The sequence below is a fragment of the Sander lucioperca genome, chromosome 20 (genome assembly GCF_008315115.2).
Source record: "Sander lucioperca isolate FBNREF2018 chromosome 20, SLUC_FBN_1.2, whole genome shotgun sequence".
NCBI lineage: Eukaryota > Metazoa > Chordata > Actinopteri > Perciformes > Percidae > Sander > Sander lucioperca.
In genome coordinates this window covers 27,449,943-27,468,037 of record NC_050192.1, presented here as the reverse complement: position 1 = coordinate 27,468,037, position 18,095 = coordinate 27,449,943, and the positions used below count along the sequence as shown (strand labels likewise).

Sequence of the window (18,095 nt, the reverse complement as noted above, 5' to 3'; positions counted from 1 at the left end):
TTGCTTTGGATTTCGAATTAAAATGAAATCTTGTTCAAGCTGAGGATTTAAAAGAAAACAGTAATAAATGGATGTTGTGTTGTGTGGCTAGACTGAAGAAACTGTATTACCACGACAGTGTAAGACTCACATTTGGTTAATTACGGAATGCGACAAAACTACGCAATGTGTCAATTCAATACTACAAAAAGTGGCAAGACTAAGCATACTCAAAACAGTCAGTATTCTGCTTACAAAAATGCTTGATTCTGAGTGTGCTGTTGCCTACTGTCCCACAATGCAATGCAAGGAAATAAAAAAGCAACTTACAGCTGCAAAAAAATGTAAATGAATTGCAAATGATGTTAAGACGGCTGCCAAATTGTAGTACAAGTGTGGTGCAATTTCCAAAAACACCATGTTGTGGTATGAGACAAAGGAAAAGCTTAGACAACACCAGGTCATTCATAGGTCACAGGTCAGGGGACGAGAATATTCAGTCTCTAATAAACAAAACTGTTCATGTATAATTATGTACGTGTCTCTACAGATTCAGTGAATCTAGGCAGCTGTATGATAAGGGAATGTTTTGTCAGGACTGTCTCCTTTTGGAGGTCGGTGGGACAGCCACACTTTAGCATACTTCCCAGAGAGAGAGATAGGCTGAACTAAGCTTTAGCATCTTTGTTTCCCTTAAAGGTTCAGCTAAACTTAACGCCTCCAGCATGAGTTTACATATTCCTTCAGGAAGACAGGAACTTCAGAGAGTTGAGATGGCAATGCAAAATAACACACTGTGGTTAAACTGTACTGTCTGCTTAATTGTCTCCTTAATTGAATTTTCATTAAATACGCCTATGTAATTCATCAAGGTCTGCCGAACCTTCTTGGGGGTGCAGTAGCTCAGTCTGTAGGGAGTTGGGTTGGGAACCAAAAGTATGGTGGTGGACTGGTAGCTGGAGAGGTGCCAGTTCACCTCCTGGGCACTGCCAAGGTGCTCTTGAGCAAGGCACTGAACCCCCAACTGCTTGGGGCGCCTGTCCATCGACAGCTGCAGCCCCCTCACTCTGACATCTCTCCATTAGTGCATGTATAGGTACTGAGCAACTGTGTGTAATTCAGGCCTGTGTGTAATGTGTATAATATCAACAGAGTGAAAAACATTGTAATTTCCCTTGGGGGATTAATAAAGTATAAATTATTATTATTATTATTATTATTATTATTATTATTATTATTATTATTATTATTGTTATTCATGTATGTGAAATTAGTTTTTCCTTAACATCAGACTGACATCGCCATCTCTAAAAACATACACAGGGAAATAAAATTGTGGCAAAAAAGCATACCTAAAATATAGAATTAAACTGAGCACAAAAAAAGTTAGAACTGCACCTTTGTTGGGCATACTAGATGAAAGAACATTTGCATGCAATGCATATTCTGCCCTGTTTCTCCCTATTTTTCTACCTCACTGCATCACAGTCCACTGACTTAAGCAACTTCAATGTGCACATACGTAGTGTGCAAAAGGCCAAACACAGCACATACATCCTGTTCCTCATGGTTGTGACATTTCCTGTTTCAGTTTGACAGATGCTAATATATTTCATAAACGACAGCTTCTGTGCCTTGGCCTGCAGCGTTATATTCTTTGAAGCATGGGGATTGTGGTTAAGATGTTGCTATGGGCCTGGATTGTCCTGGACCCTGGAGTGTGTTCAGTCTCACTGCCAGAAATCACTGATGGGAAGTTCATTGATGCATGTGTGAGGGAACACAACAGGGCACGGTCGTTTGTCCATCCGTCTGCAAGTGACATGCTGTACATGGTAGGCATGATGCACACCTTTTTTTTCTCACTCTCTCTCTCTCTCACTATCACTAACAAATGACAGAAGTGCAGTGGTAGAGTGACTTCACCAACACAAAGGGTCGACAAACAAAATCAGAACATCTAATGGGCACGGGTTTAAAACTGAAGTTACATTGTTGTAATGCTCGGAGTAAAAGAAAAATCGTTTATCATGACGTGGTTATTTTGTCAGCCCTCTGTTGGTTTAAAAATAGTACAGTAGTGCTTGAGACTGCAGGTTGAAGGAAATACATGCTAATGTATACTTTAGGGGTTGAAGTAAATCCCAAATCTTTTGCGTAAGGTTCAATTTATGAACATTGCCACATGAATTTGCCACACTGACTAATAGGAAACATCTTACAAATGCAGAGGGAATGTAGAGCCAGAGACTCTAAAATGGGGGAAGCTATCTTAGCTTAGTTGTATTGCACCATTACGTTTAATTCAACCCTCCTCTGTTGGGTATAAACTACTCCACAAAAGAAGCTGGATTTTTAGACAGTTGTGGGACAGGAGTCAATGGTACACGTCTTTTGACTGAACTGTATGAATTTATTGTCCCGTTAGTGTCTGAGCTAATAGGCTACTGACTGTTAGCAAACTAGCTTAATTTATTTGTTATTGAATGAAATTTTGGACAATCCTGACAACAAAATACCAGGGGGCCTTAATGGCACAATACAGAGAAAATATAAAACGGTTCTGAGAGCTACTGTGACAGACAAGGCCATAATGCAGGTGAATGAATTTTTGTTTGCAATGTTTAATGTAGTGAAAAATGACAAATCAGAAACATTCATCACCAACTCGTGAGGCCCATGGATTATACAGAGTAGCCAGGACATAGTTTGGGGAAATACACACTGCTGTTCAACTTTGTTCTCCTATGAATTCCATTTACTGCCATTATATTGGAGAATTGTTTTTTTATCAACTTGTATTTATTGTTCTACTGCATCAGATATATACAATGAAAACTCAAAAATAATAACAATACAACACAATACTGTATTGAAAAAAAAACTGGACAAATACCATAAGGAAGAAGAGAGATTTCACAATTTGTTTTGGATAAACCAACTCTTTAAAATGTAATCTAAGAAGAAAAAGTCATTGTAATGAACAGCTGCTTGATCTTCTTTACCTCTGTTCATTCAGACATGGGATGAGGGCTTGGCAATTACTGCAAGAGCATGGGCAAGGCACTGTGTGTTTGAACACAACACCTACCTCAAAGATGTCCGCCGTGTGCACCCTACCTTCTCCTCTGTTGGAGAAAACATATGGGCAGGCTACCCACCATCATTTTTTGATGTTCAGGGGGCCATAACAAGTTGGGTGAATGAAAATCAAGACTATAACTACAATAGCAATGTCTGCACAAAAGTCTGTGGCCACTACACACAGGTATGTGCACTTTTCTTTGGAAATTTACTGATAACGCACTTTTTTCTGTTTGTGGTAACATATTTCAAATAGATCAGGGGAAATAAAGAGGAACTGCTCATGTTTTTTTTATTCGGTCTGCATTGCACAATTTAACCCTTTTATTGTCCCCAGGTTGTGTGGGCAAGCACCCACAAGGTTGGTTGTGCTGCCCAGCTGTGCCCGAATGGTGTCAAAAACACAAACTTTGCTTCTAAAGAGGGTGTCCTTTTTGTATGCAACTATGCTACAGCGTAAGTTGAACACATCTAGCAATACAGACTTGAGTTTATGACTTGAAAACTGTTGTGAAGTGAAAGTGAAAACCATTTATATTTTATATTTAAGAGAGGCACTGGCCTGGTTTAAAGCACTACAAAAATGTTAGATCAGTTTGCAATCCTATACGCTGTACTTGTTAACATTTCTCTGCTGGTGTTTGAGGCTGTGGTTGCTCGATCATGTTTTTTGCCTCCAACGGTGCCTTCCAGGCAGCTAACCCTAACCTTAACCCTAAACATATCCATTGCCGCGCTGCCTGGAAGGAGACGTTGGGGGCAAAAAAACACCAAAGACCGCTGTGGTTAGGCAAGGTTTCAGCCCTAATTTCATGTGAAAAAAGGATGTGGAATTTACCGCCACAACTTAGCAAGGTTCAAAGGCTGGCAGTATTCTAAAATTGTATTCTGGAATTATCAAAAACAACCATGACTGCATCCTAACAAGTATACATATTATTCCTCTGTGCCATAGAGCTTCTTTGTCCAAAAACTATTACAAACAGAAAAATGAGCCGCACCATCGAACTGGGAACAAACACTGCAGTTTATTTTCACTCAATCCCACTCACTAAAGCACTGGATTTGTATTAATCCACAGCTGAAAATAGTTCTCAACAAATGCACTATGTATTCCTGTTTGAGTAACATTTGCTAAAAACTACAGTGACCAGCTGTTTCAGGAAATCACCGATAAATTTTTCCTTTTTCAAGATTTGGGTTTTAAGTATGAACTAATGGGCTCGGGGCTGAGAGTCACAGACAGGGTAGAGAAATCAGAAAGTGGAATAACATATTGTTGTTTTGGGTCTTTTCATGGGGATTTGTCGACAATAACAAACATAGAATAATGCCAGCTTTATCACTTTAGATCTCCATATCTTAAAGCAAACAATGTGACAGATATACCTGCATATTTCTATTTGAACATTTTAAGAAAAACAATAAGACGGTGGTAGGTTCAGTACAAAAATGACCTCAGAATGAACAGTTGCTACCTACAATATGGTAATGCCACTTTGATGGTGGTTTCTTGTGCAGGGGGAATGTGAACGGAAGACGACCGTATGAACATCAAGGGGTAAGCTGCTCTGGATGTAAAGGGAACTGTGTGGAGAATCTCTGCCGTGAGTATTCAATCCACTTTTTAGTGGTGCAAACAAAATTCTTCATGTCCTGATTTTGAATTGTGTTTTACAGATCACCAACACTTTTGGCTACCTTTGCCTATTTTCACACATACACATTTTATTTGTTGGCTTTTTGTGACATCTGAGATTGTCACATTTCATTCTAAGACCTGTTTATAACTACAAACTTAAGACAAAAAGCAAGAGCTTCGCCATGTTATAAGCTTTGCTACTGACTGAGAATTTAACAAGCCACTTTACAAAAACCTATGAAATGAATGAAAATGCTTGAGCAAAATGTATGTGCTCAAGTGTAGTAAGGCATTTCAACCATTTCTGTCTTAATGTCTTTGCAGGTAGCCAAGATCGAGATTCACAGAAAAGTAAGTGACAGTACAGTATATAAGCCAAAGAATACAGTTTAAAGCACGGACAAAATCCAACTTTGCTTAAAAAGTAGTTCTGGTTGGAACTAGGTATAAATACTGAAACCACTCTATTCGACTTCATGTTTCAGGTTACAACTGGACCCCAGACTGGGACCCTGCTCTGGCCACCAGGGGCTCCAACTATGTGACAATTCTGATTGTCCGGCCCACTGCCCTCATCTTCACCTTCATCACAGCGTATGCAGTCCACCACTTTTATCCCAATGTCTTCTGCTATGAATAGACCACCTGTGGTGACCTTAAGAACACAGACTTACTCAGGAAGTGCTACAATGAAGATGCAAGTTTTATTTAACCTTTCATTTTTTTTTTGTCTATAGGCAGCTTTTAAGTACTGAAAGATCTGTAGATAAAGGTCTGAGGTCTAATCGAGTTAGCAACTAGGTGAGCAAAAAGAGACAGATGTTTCCAGCTAACAGAAGACTGAATATTGGACTTGGTGTATACAAACAAGAAGAGTAAATAGGCAGCCGTTAGCTAACATGTTCACCATAGAAACTTTATGAGGCAATAATATGTCCTGGATAAACTGCAAGTAGTTAAAAAAATAAACCAACTGATTCTCCGAGAACGGCACTCAGAGAGCGCAGACCTCCGCCAAGGCATGCCCTATCTCACAATGCACTGTGAATTTTCCCCAATCGGGAACTCATTATGCCGACACCACATGAATGCAGCATCTATTTCGTGATGTTAATGAAAGTGAAAAATATTTTGTGTTCCCACTCCGAGATTTGGATCCGCTCCAAAATATAATGGGGTCTTACTTGCCCACGATACACCCTTCCACTGAGTTTGGTGAAAATCGGGTCAGTGGTGCTTTCACAATCGTGTTGACAGACAGACAAACAAACAAACCAACAAACCCAACCGAAAACATAACCTCTTTGGCGGAGGTAAAAACAGAATGATATCCAACACTGACCTTTATTTTTACTTCCAAAGAAGTGCTTTAGATAAACTGGACTTTAAATCTGACCACCAAGAAATGTGGACTTTGCTATAAACCTGTATCTAGAGATAAGTCAAGCCACCCATACTTTACCTCTATATTAAGTTTGTTTTCATGATCAAAAAGAATTAAGGCAAACCTACAGATATAAGATCCAGGTTGTTAAAAATCTTCCTTTAATTTGACATTTCCATCAGATTGGGTCGGCCTCCTCCTGGACACGCCTTAAGGACAGAACAATTTCTTTTGAAGTGTATAAATACTGACCATACTGACTGAGAATTGGTCTCCAGATAGAAGATTATACTAGGTATTATGAACAGGAAATCCTCACAACAAAAAAAGTTCAATAAAAACATCCATGAGTTTGTGATGGAATTCATTTTTGATCCAAGCACACACACTGTATGTCTGACGTCCCATCTTCCTGAAAGAGTCCTTAATCTGTCCAATAGGACTGTCCAACAAATATCATATCATGGAGTACACATGACAACTATGATGGTCTAAGTCTGTGGTTAACCTTTGTTTTTTGTTTTGCTCTTCTTCTTTTTGCCAGTGGTGCTGCTGGTGGGGGGACCTGGGTTCACTGGTGGAGCCCCCAGTTTCTTGGTTTTGGCTTTTTTCACTTTCTCCTTGATGGCTTCGATGTCTAGCTTGCCTTCTGTAGGAACTGTGACAGAAATAAGGGGCGGTATAGAGGTTAGTTGGCCTTTTACAGTGCACAGGTTTAGACATATTTGCTTTGTTCTCAGGTAAATATTATTTGCCCTATTTCTACCTTTTGTGGTTTTCTTCATTAAAGGCTTTTCTTTAGGAGGAATGAAAGCTTTGTTCCGCTCTTCCTGCTTCTTGGTCAGCGCCTCCGCTTGTTTCACCTGAGAAAGAGGAACAATGACAGTCACATAATTGGCAGTTCTAAGAATATGATGCAACTCTTAACTATTTTAGGGTGAGTTTCTGCAGAGGTTTACAGAGACTCTCATGCTAATCTAGCTGCCTTTCAATGAAACTGTAACTAAGCAATAGAAGGACAGAGGCTTTTAAAACAGCTGGACTTTATTACAGTAATATCACTCATGTGAACAGGCACAGCAGCCCAGCAGGAGATGAATCCACTCAGTACTCACTTTGATCTCTTCCATCTTCTTTCTCTTTTTAACACTTTCACGCAGGAAGAATTCTCCTGTGGCCAGCTCCTTGTCAACCTACAAAGATAATCCACAGAGAATCAAAATAAAATAAATGTCAGTCTAAAGAAGTCTCAATGTGCATATTAGTCTCAATAACAGGGTTCAAACAAAGGAGAAACATTCCTGTTTCTGTTGTTAGTTTATGTTAACATTATTTATCAGAAAGACCTTTAAAATAGCTGCCTTTAGCATAGTTTTATTATAATTAGGGTTGGTACCGAAACCCGGTGCTAATATGGCACCGGTGCCTAAACGACTGCTATCTATTAGAGTCCCGACGGGCTCGGTTCGGGTATCCATCCTCTAGTATCTATGGGACCAAATAGTAGGGCTGTGCAATTAATTGATTTTTAATCGCGATTATGATTTCTGCTCCCAACGATCCCAAAAACAGAGAAATCGAGAAAAACGATTATTTTGCACATTACATTTTGCAAGTCAACTCTTATTTTGTCCTGTGTTCTGAATGGAGAGAAAAAAAAGCTCAAACGGGAAAAGTATTAAGAGGGAAGTTTCACAGTTTAAGGTGTTTTCACTGTTGATTTGTTTAACCGTTTCACTGTTAAACAAATCAACAGTGAAAATAATTACGTCTTTCCAAAAGTCAATGAGTAATCGTGAAAAATAATCGGGATTTCAATATTGACCAAAATAATCGTGATTATGATTCTTTCCATAATCGAGTAGCCCTACCAAACAGGAAGAATAATTACGGCTAGTAACTGGCTTAAACACGGTTAAAATGCTGACAGCTTAACGGTGTAAAAGTGTGACTGTATTTCACTGTGGAGGATTCCAAAAGCCGGACGTTAAGCAGTGTGCCGCTGCCATTGTTGAAAAAAACAACAACACAGACTGTGTGTTTACTTGAAACTAGTAAGCCTCGTGGTGCATTCAAAGTTATTGGAAAATACCCTATTCCTGTCCAGTGGATGTTTTTGTCGTTTTAGTTGTTCTGAGTTATTGTTATTACATTTTTCTTTTTAAAGATACTTTTTTGGGCATTTTAGGCCTTTATTTCCACAGGACAGATGAAGACATGAAAGGGGAGAGAGAGGGGGAATGACATGCAGCAAAGGGCCACAGGTGGGAGTTGAACCCGTGGCCACTGCGTCAAGGAGTAAACCTTTATATGTGTGCGCCTGCTCTACCAACTGAGCTAACCCGGCCACACGATTGTTATTACATTTTTAATAAATCATTTCGACCACATGGCCGTAGCAATAAACAAGCCGTTCTTAAATGTCGCCGATAGTCATTTTGTGATCTTCCTTTTTTAATTTAAATCTTTTCTTCTTTTTTTTTAAGTATCGGTTCAGGCACCGGCACCCTTTTAAAAGTATCGTTTTAGCACCGTTATCGGTTTATAATATAAAACAATGCTGTATGAGCAAGTGTGCCTACATGCGAAATGCTACATGTTATCTTCAGCAAAGTAAACTAATGTTACGGTGTTCTCCATAGACAAGATAGAGGCAGTTATTCAACCATGAATGTTAAAAATAAATGGGTTTTCAAGCAAATGTCTGACCGTGCTCTCTGGCTGTGCTGGAGGGAACGGCGTGTACTCCTTCTTCACACTCTTTTTCTTGGGCTCCCTGCGCTTGGCCAGGTTCTTGTGGCGGAACTTGGGCAGGAAGCGTTCCCAGCTCTGCATCCTCAGGTCGGGGTCTTTGGACAGCTCACGTTTGATCATCAGTGTCTGATGGTTCCAGTTGCCAGAAAATATGGAATGGGGGTGGTGGGTGGTGTAAAAGTAACAAAAATGTGATATTTTGGTGATGTACGGTCACTTCATACATCCTGTCTGCACTAAATGTTTTTATTACCAGTTTATATATTTATATAGCATATACGTATATGCATATTATGTCTCGTTTATCAGTATTGACACAGCAAGAGCCCTAATTCTTTGATTTCTGCACTAATCATTTGCTGCAATAAGCTACAGACAAAGCTACAGTTGATACTAACATCAATGAGCTACAGCTGCCTTCAATAAATTTGAAGGCAGCTGTAGGTGTTTATCGTGGAAGAACCACAGGAAATGCTGAGAATGCTAGTGACATTAGCTTATGAAAACTTGACTTATTGAACATTATTATTTATTTATTTTTTTTAGCATTTCTTGCTAGGAACACAATGAGAAACGTTGCATGTATGCAATGAATGGTTATTACATCTCAAGTCATGATGAAAGAGTTCAGGGCAGAAAACAACAACCTCTGCCAGTAATAAAGCCAAGCACTTTGGTTTTTGCCATTGAATAAAGAGATAAAGATGAATCCACACATGTGAAGTGGTTAGATGTAGGCCAGAAGTGTATAGGAAAACCTCGAGCTTGTGATGTCATCTAATAAAGACGAGCAACATCTTAGTACAGAGTGAAACAGCGTGCCTGCTTTAAGGCTCTTATTCCAGCAACTCAGCTGTTTGAAGGGGACGTTCACTCTGTTTCCAAGAATAGTAATCCCACATGAAAAACTCTGGCTGTTACTTGTATTAAACAAGTTATTAGATTAGGACATACAAAAATTGTTACTATTACAATTAGTTAGTCTACAGTATGAACCAAATGAGTGCTGCAGAGCATCTGTGGCTCATTCATGCCCTCAGCTCCAGGTTGTGCCAGCCTTGGCGTACAAACCCAGAGAGAATCATTTCAGTCAGGAGATCAAGAACAAGGATGGAAAGCATCTTCATTGGGCATGATTGCAGTCTGTCCAAACATTTCAATCTATCCAGTACTATTGTTTTTGAGCTGTGGCATGGCAGAAGGCTGCCTAAACAGCCACGTTTCTGTCAGCAGTTTGAACGTACCTTGATGTTGTAGATGGGATGAATGTTCTTCATTGTGTCCATCACCACTTTGCGTACCTGAACAATAGAAAAAAAGACATTGAAAAAAAAATGCTTCTACATTTCTTTCTTTGTGTAAAAGTATAGTCTAATTTGATAATTACAGAGAAAAATGTAATACTTATAAACAGATACTTAAAACTCAAATCAATATTATGAAATGTTATTCTATCCCCCTAACCCTAACATTCAACCCAGAAAGATTAACTACTACCACATTTACTACCACACTTAGCTAGAGCAAGAACGTTAAAGTTAGGCTCTTGCTTTACGGGAGCTTACTGCCTAAGTCTGGTAGCAGTTGTTGAGCTTTCTTGCTTAAGAGACAGGGGGCGTGTGATTGGCTGAAAGGTGAGAGGACAGTGATAACATCATTGTAATGACAAGGGTTTTTCCAACACATGTTGGCTTGGCCCAGCTTGGTTTTAGTTAGAAGCTGCAAAAATATTGAGAGCTGTTTACAGAGGCAATTAAAAACATCTTGTTCTCTGGTCTCCCGCACAGACACGAGTTAGGTTGAGTCTCTCAACATTTGAAGGAGGGGAAAGGGGGTTGATTGAATTTCCTTTACCAGTTGTAGCGTGCCGAGCTGCGACTGTGCTGGGCCATCTGCAAAGTACGTCCAAAGCTCGCCCGTCAAAGCGGGTTTGCCGCAGTTTGCAAGACACCACCGCAACCCGCTTTGACGGGCGAGCTTCGGATGTACTTTGCAGATGGCCCAGCGCAGTCGCAGCTCGGCACGCTACAACTGGTAAAGGAAATGCAAATCAGCAAGACATGTTTCGGCTCGGCACGGCCAAAGGTGCCAAGACATTTTCTATTAGCTGTTTTGTCACAGTTGTCAGTTTCTCCATCTTTCATATTTAACAGTAGACTCCTGTGAACAGACAGAGGCTCTGTGAAGTTCTCACCTCCTTCAGACCGTTGAAGGGCCCCAGGGCCGACACCGTGTTGCCCTGCACCATCACGTAGCAGTTGGTCAACAACTCCAATGCCTGGAGAAAAGGGACAGGAAAGCAACGTAAAGCATGTAACTCATGACTTTGCAAGAACAAATCTGTTAACAGTAAGAACGACACAAACACACATGTGGCTTATTAGAATCAAAGCTGCCACCTAGTGACGTTTATCTCCAAGTGCAACCATAGCAACCATAGACATAGACCAAGTCCAGTGAGCATACTCGGTAAGCAACACAACACAGACTTTACCCTCCCAAGAGACATCTATTTGTATATATGTTTGAGCAGTGAACCACTGTAAAAGGTTTTTAAGAATCAAACCCTTCTTTGGCATGTCCACTGTACACTAACGTGCTACATTTTTTCTTGCTAATGCCTGAAGACAGGGTTAGACGATAAGCTGTCTTGCTTGTTTTTATTGCTGAGAATAACATTTGATGATGCCCAATATCACCCCAAAGCAACCAGTGTTGACAGTTAAAAGCACCACTGAGTTTCACTTATTCCAAGTGTGTTTTAGGTTCCATGGATGCTTGCTATTAAGCTAAATCCTGCATTAAACAGCATTTTCACTGCTCATTAGGGGCCTAGCCATGAGCCTTGTTATGAGAGTAAGTTACTTGAGGTAGCAGTCAAACATTTTAACAATCACCATCGATGAAAAAAAAAGTAGTATCTCGGAGATAAGTGCTGCTTCCCAGCAGGTATGAGATGTGTTGGATGAAAGCTGGACATTGGTGTGGGACTCACTTTTAGAGTGGAGCCCTTGGGGCCAATCAGCCGCTGTCTTCGCTTCACAAACCGCTCCCTGTTCCTCACCAAGGTCCCGACTTTGATGATGTCACACGCCATGTCATCCTGTAATATCCGCACCGCCTGGAAGCGAGAAACAGTATGAACAGGGAAACAAAAGAACCTAATAATCAGAACTCTGCATCAGCTCAGCTGCTGTGTTGGTACTGCCTTTACCAAGCATCACAAGTTTCTAAAAGCAAAAAAAAAAAAAAAAACGCCTTCAGAAAGAAATCTCCATATGTCATGTAGGGATGGGGATCTAGGGTTGGGTATCGTTCACATTTCTTTCGGTACTTTCCCTCTGTAATTACAAAAAAAATTATTTCAGTTGTAAAAATAATTCCAAACCTATTTGTCCTGTTTACTTAGAACATTATGTTATTTATTTAGAATATTTACACTCTAAAGAAATTAAACAAAAACAAAAATAAAACCCTTCCCTCTCTCCTCCCAAACGCATCCCTACAACCTATTAACATGAATAATTATTAATTTCTTACTCACTGTAACTTTAATTCTCTATTTGTATATTATTCCATTTTAGCCTGTTTTATTTTCATCATGACCGTTTTTAACTGCTCTTTAATGTTTCATGTAGAGCACTTTGAATCACCTTGTTGATGAATGGAGCTGTAGAAATAAAGTTGCCTTGCCTTACAACCTCAGCCTGTCAGTCAGTCCCCAGGGCATAGAAACCACTGTTGTGCCTACTTGTCTCACAGGAAGTGTAACGTCAACAGCACCGCGACCGCTTTCGGCTCGCCATTAATATATTGCAGTAAACGCTGTCTGCGTGAAGTTTTGAAAAACTGTAACCACACTTGAAACCACTTCACCGGCATTTCCGTGACTCACTGTGACTTCAACAAAACTGCAGAGCCGACGTTTGCTCGAGTTTTTCCCCCATCTGCACCTCTGCGTGTGCGTGTGTGTGTGTGTGTGTGTCGGAGCTCCTCTCTGTCAATATGCAGAGAGGACAGATAAGCTTGTGCTTACTCACTGTCAGGTACCGAAATTTGGTACCGTTTGATGATTTAAAGTGAATTGATCCTCGATAGTACCGACGTAATTCGGTCGGTACCCAAAAAAGTACTTAGTTCGGTACCCAACCCTATGGGGATCGTTCATTTTTATTAATACTGATACCATTTTTGAGACTGCCTAATGATCCGAGTCTTTATCGATACCATTATCGATACTTTGATTATTTGGTGGAAAGACTAGATGACAAACTCTTAATCTTAACAGAACTATTATTGCTTTTATTGCAAAAACTGTCAGTGTGTGACCGTTTGATTTCTTCTGTCTCCCGTCGCCGTTTTTGTTTTAACGAGCTGATGAAGCGGCCCACAGAGTGGTGCTCTCGGTAGCCAGTCCAAATATGTTTTGAATGATTTGCACCGGGGAGGCTAGTCTTTACCTATGGTTTTCACGCACACACTGAGCTCGTCAATCTTTCCAGTTCACGCATGTATCTATTTTTAGACATAACGTTCTATGATCCACTAGTCTCGATAGCAGTATCGATAAGCCCGACCCTTATTGATTTTTGGGTTTTGAGAAATTTGGAACCGGGTCTGGAGACCCATCCCTAATGTCATGTGCTGCAAAAACATTCTTTTTGGGGTGGGCAAGACAGACAGTGCAGACCCTAACCCTACATGACAGCAGTGCCCTGTGATCATTACCTGTTCGAATGGGACACTCCTGGCCAGCAGCTTAATGAGATCTCTGGCTCTCACGATGGCGTAAGGGTCATACGTTTTCTTAGTGGTGCAAACTGTGATGCTTCCCTCTATCAGGTCCAGAGTGGCTTTGATGTTCTAAAAATAACAAAAGATCCTTGTTACACAACGGGACAACCACTAGGTGCCTAAACCAAAACTAAACCACATAGCACAGGGCTGCAATTCAGCCTGACTAGGCCTGAAGGTAGTTAAGTAATCCAGCCAGCTTCAAGCTTACCATCATATGCATACTGGGATCAAGTACAGGCTTATATGACTATAAAGACTAAACGGAAATGAAATGTCACAGAAATGTATTGAAATCACATAGAACAATAACGACTATTCCTTTGGGCTTTTGAAAAGTGTTCTTCTAGGTGTTGGCAAACAGGGGGAAACAGAAATAAACTCTGTAACTAACAAAAATATAAAACTATTTAGGTTTTTTTCCCAGAAACGTCCACACGCTTTTATCCCAAAATGTTAGTTGTGTCCACTCTAATTCATTTTCTGCCAAAAATGATAATAAAATGATTTTTAGCACCTTGGGCTGCATAGTCCAACTGTTCAAAGCTTAATGATTGCATCGAGAGTCCAAAAGCAAAAGATCTGTCGTTATCTCCAAGTTTATCCACAACTTGTAAACTGTCACAACTCTAGCAAGAATCTGTTGCTTTCAAATATAGACATGTAGAATTTAAGAGCATGCTTAACAATCAAGCTTAATATAGTGGCTAATACAAATGGAAACATTAAGAGGAAATCATAAAATAGTCTGATTTCCCTTTTAGTCTTTTTTTTTTTTTTTTACAGTTTTATTCGCATGCATGTGGATCTATGTAAGGGACCAATGAAATCGATTTCCTTGTGCAAGCAAACGTATGTGGTCCAATAAAACGAATTCTGATTAAGATATGTTGTAGTCTGTTTTCAAAGCTTGAGCTGACTAGGTGAACTTACCGACTCTCCTAAAGCCTTCTCCACAAGTGGCCAGCACTCTTTCAGGTAGGCTTCTCTGTATTTGGGGAAGAGGGTTGCAAAGCTGCTCTCCTCCAGAAGACCACGGGGGTTGTCATCTTTGGTGAAAGACGGCTCTTTCCATCCATCAGGAACAGCCAGTAGTTCAGATTCATCCACTGCATGACACAGACAGGAGAACCATGGAGGGTTTGACAACCGTTTTCTCGCCCATACAACTCAACCCTGTCCATCTTCTCCATAATTCCACATGTCCAACACACCAATGCACAAATCCAGCACTCTGGTGTACAGTACTTTGGTTGTTTAAAGAGTGAATCTGTGTTTATATGGCAGTTACTCCAGAGCCCGCAGTATGTTTGGTACAATGCAGTTACAGCTTTCTAACAAAAATGTACAGAAAAAAGATTAAACGACGAAGGGTCCCACGTTACAGTGGTTGATGGTAGCTAACGGGAGCTTCTATCCAAAAGGGATGTTTCATAAAACAAAATCAAACTATGAATTATTTTACTTAGCGACATTGCAAGGGGAAAGGAAACATGAATTACTAGTAATATGCAACAACCTGCGTGTTTACAATGTCTGGACATTGCAAGAGTATTTGACAGTTTATCCATGTGCAAGCAAAGAACACAGGGATAACGTTAACGTCTGTGCGGAGTTTTAAACGTTAGCGTTACTGCAGTGATTCGGGGCATGTTTTAAGTTACAGTTCTGGAAACGTTTACACAAAAAATAATACTAATAACATTACATAACGTTAATCTAAAATGTTACGTTCCTGTTGTTTCCCTTAGGGTGAACTCAAAACGAAGCCAAAGAGGTTAAAGTTTAAAATTAAAATAAAAGAAGCAGCAAATATTTGCAACACACGACAGCTCACTTGTTAGCTTAAAGCTAACGTTATTTCATGCGTGCATTGCAACTGACTGATGTAAACAGGCCAAATAGACGAGCAAATTCAGATACGCTTTACAGTGAATGGGTCGCTGATATTAAAATAATGTCTAACTCGGCAGCATCCATTACATACCCAGGCTTTTAGTCTTTTTGGATTTTTTCCCTGTTTGTGCTTCACTCACGCCGTCTCTCGTCGTGGAGGACGCCATTGTTGTTGGAGGAAACCGGCTTCTTCTTCTTGTTTGGAGTTTACCGGCAGCTTGCCTCCTCAGTGTTGCATTACTGCCATCCTCTGGAATTAGTTAGCTCCTACACCGCCCGGTATGTCAGATTTTCCTCGTCAGTCCTTTTCTCTGAAGCCGACTCATTTCCTGGTTCTCCTTCTCCATAAACAACATGAACTCAAGGAGATAATTAACTTTCCCTGCTCCAGATTTCCCACTGTGGTCAGAAAGAACAGAGGAGACACTTTGTTTCTCTCACTATAACTCTAGAGTCGGTACTCGCTCTAAAGCTAAACGCCGTCACTCTCTCACTTCTCCCTCTACCACACACACACACACACACACACACACACACACACACACACACATATGCCGGTTCACGCACACACCAGTGCACAAGTATAAACATCAGGCCACTTACGTAGGCTACGGAGAAAGCTCTGTGTGGAGCCTCCGCACAACTGTAAAACAAGTCATCCTCCTGGCGACTTTTTTTGTCAAAAGTGACTAGCGACTTTTACTGGTGTTATTGGAGACTTTTGTGGTGTTTGGAGACTCGAAAACACGTGTCACAATCACTCTGTAGTTATGTGCTCAACGAGCAGCGGGTGCTGCCGTGAGCCCCTCCCCCGTCCAAAAGCCCTCACAGGCAGTGTTGCCAACTTAGCGACTTTGTCGCTAGATTTAGCGACTTTTCAGACCCCCTTAGCAACTTTTTTTCAAAAGCGACTAGCGACAAATCTGGCGACTTTCTGTAGAAAAGTCGCCAGTATTGTCCAGCGAGCACGCAAGGTATTTCTCTCCTGTAGCCGCCTTCTGTTCTGTAACAGAGGAGCAGCGGAGCAGCCTCTCCTCATGTGTAGCAGCACTGCGCACAGTGTGCAGGTAGTTAGAAGGGGAGGGGGGGACAGGGTGTGCGGGTGCTGGTGTAGGTAGGAGAGACAGCGGGACGCGACGGGAGAAAGACTCCGCTGAGCTGGCCTGGCCCTGGGCAAGCCAGCCTTCTTTGAGAATTCTTTATCGATCTTTTTCCCTCCCTTTGTAGAATAACATTTTTTTACTTCAAAGATAGGCTACCTATGTAATAATTATAAGGTAAAATAAATTCATGTATTGAATTTGTGATTATTTGGCTAAAGAGTTCTATTTCTTTTTATCTACCTTGCTGACAAAACCACTAAGCTTTATACAAATGATTGCGTAATGACGTCAAAAATATGCAAATGAGCGTATGGCGTCATCAAACGACTTTTAGCGACTTTTGGAGCTGGTGCTAGCGACTTTCATTGGAAAAGAGTTGGCAACACTGCTCACAGGCGGTCAGTCTCTCAGTAGCCTCGCGCAGCAGTCCCAGCCTGCAGAGAGGAGACACACACCACTCCGCGTCCAGGCTGCACACACGCACACATCGTTACATCATAGCCTCAACTTAATTAAAACACAACTAATCCACATCCAAATTATTTCAAAACCAAACAAAATAGAGAGATTTCTAGTGAGGACCAACAAGGCAACCGACGCACCACCAGCTGCAAAAAAGCATTGAAGGTACATTGAAGCATACCTGGCTCAGGTCTCACATTAACATCGCCTACCTGCAAGCTTCTGTCAAAAATGCAGATAATATGCCTACTGTTAGGCCTAGTAATAATAACAGTAATAAAGCATGAATTCATATCAGAGGTCTGGTGCCAATTCCCAATTATAGCAATAGCCTAGTAATGATAATAGGCCTACCTATCGCTACTGATGACAATAATAACAATAACAATAATAATAATAATAATAATAATAATAGTGTGGGCCTAAAAATAATAGCCTAGCCTAGGGCTATCTATCTATCTATCTATCTATCTATCTATGCAAGGTGGTGTAGTGGGGGTGGCGCCGGGAAGGGGGGGCCCAACTGCAATGAACCAGCTTTGGGGGGGCCCAGCTTGCAAAAGGTTGAGAACCCCTGACATATTTCATTGTTGACACATTTAACTTAGGCAGATCACCAACTTCAAGCCTAAAACCCCCCCACTCCTTCAATGACCGACACCTAGCCAATGACCTGAACGAGTTCTACTGTCGATTTGAAAGACAAAAGGACAGTCCTGACACCATCCCCCACGACACCTCCCTACAGCTACAGCCACTGTGCATCACCTCCACCTCGCCCACCTCAGCAGGGTCCTGGGCCCCCCCACCAATGCCCTCCTTAAAGGTCCCCTCCACCTCCACCCCCCCTCCCACCTCAGTGACGACTCTCTCCATTCACGAGAGGGACGTCAACAGACTGTTCAGGAGACAGAATCCCAGGAAAGCTGCTGGACCGGATGCTGTCTCCCCATCCAGCTTGAAGCACTGCGCTGACCAGCTGTCTCCAGTGTTCAGA

The 18,095-nt window shown here is 41.1% G+C and overlaps 2 protein-coding genes across 3 annotated transcripts; one reads left to right on the top strand and one right to left on the bottom strand.

Moving 5' to 3' along the window:
- The first annotated feature begins 1,537 nt into the window (after positions 1-1,537).
- Positions 1,538-6,410, top strand: glipr1a (GLI pathogenesis-related 1a). Of its 2 annotated transcripts, XR_004106111.2 has the most exons (7): positions 1,538-1,814; positions 2,999-3,247; positions 3,401-3,519; positions 4,585-4,670; positions 5,030-5,056; positions 5,191-5,506; positions 5,662-6,410. XR_004106111.2 is itself a non-coding variant. In XM_031306263.2 (6 exons), the coding sequence occupies exons 1-6, from the start codon at positions 1,644-1,646 to the stop codon at positions 5,343-5,345; spliced, it is 807 nt and encodes a 268-aa protein (XP_031162123.1). In that variant the 5' UTR covers positions 1,538-1,643; the 3' UTR covers positions 5,346-6,410. The 2 variants fall into 2 exon arrangements, 1 of the variants encoding a protein (XP_031162123.1); XM_031306263.2 differs by having other exon boundaries at positions 5,191-6,410.
- krr1 (KRR1 small subunit processome component homolog) lies at positions 6,223-15,818 on the bottom strand. The gene is made up of 10 exons (XM_031306262.2): positions 15,625-15,818; positions 14,571-14,746; positions 13,572-13,706; positions 11,839-11,964; positions 11,038-11,121; positions 10,088-10,144; positions 8,799-8,969; positions 7,205-7,282; positions 6,856-6,952; positions 6,223-6,747 (listed from the first exon to the last, which is right to left on the bottom strand). Exons 1-10 carry the CDS (start codon positions 15,698-15,700, stop codon positions 6,593-6,595), a joined length of 1,155 nt encoding a protein of 384 aa, XP_031162122.1. The 5' UTR covers positions 15,701-15,818; the 3' UTR covers positions 6,223-6,592.
- Positions 15,819-18,095: the final 2,277 nt, after the last annotated feature.

Bases quoted from the DNA above. Each gene is read 5' to 3' on its own strand.
- glipr1a (XM_031306263.2), top strand. From the start codon at position 1,644: ATGGGGATTGTGGTTAAGATGTTGCTATGGGCCTGGATTGTCCTGGAC. The intron at 1,815-2,998 runs GTAGGCATGATG...CTGTTCATTCAG, and splicing joins CAAGTGACATGCTGTACATG to ACATGGGATGAGGGCTTGGC. The intron at 3,520-4,584 runs GTAAGTTGAACA...TTTCTTGTGCAG, and splicing joins GTATGCAACTATGCTACAGC to GGGGAATGTGAACGGAAGAC.
- krr1 (XM_031306262.2), bottom strand. From the start codon at position 15,700: ATGGCGTCCTCCACGACGAGAGACGGCGTGAGTGAAGCACAAACAGGG. The intron at 11,122-11,838 runs GTGAGTCCCACA...CCTTTTCTCCAG, and splicing joins CCAAGGGCTCCACTCTAAAA to GCATTGGAGTTGTTGACCAA. The intron at 10,145-11,037 runs GTGAGAACTTCA...TCTATTGTTCAG, and splicing joins CCTTCAACGGTCTGAAGGAG to GTACGCAAAGTGGTGATGGA.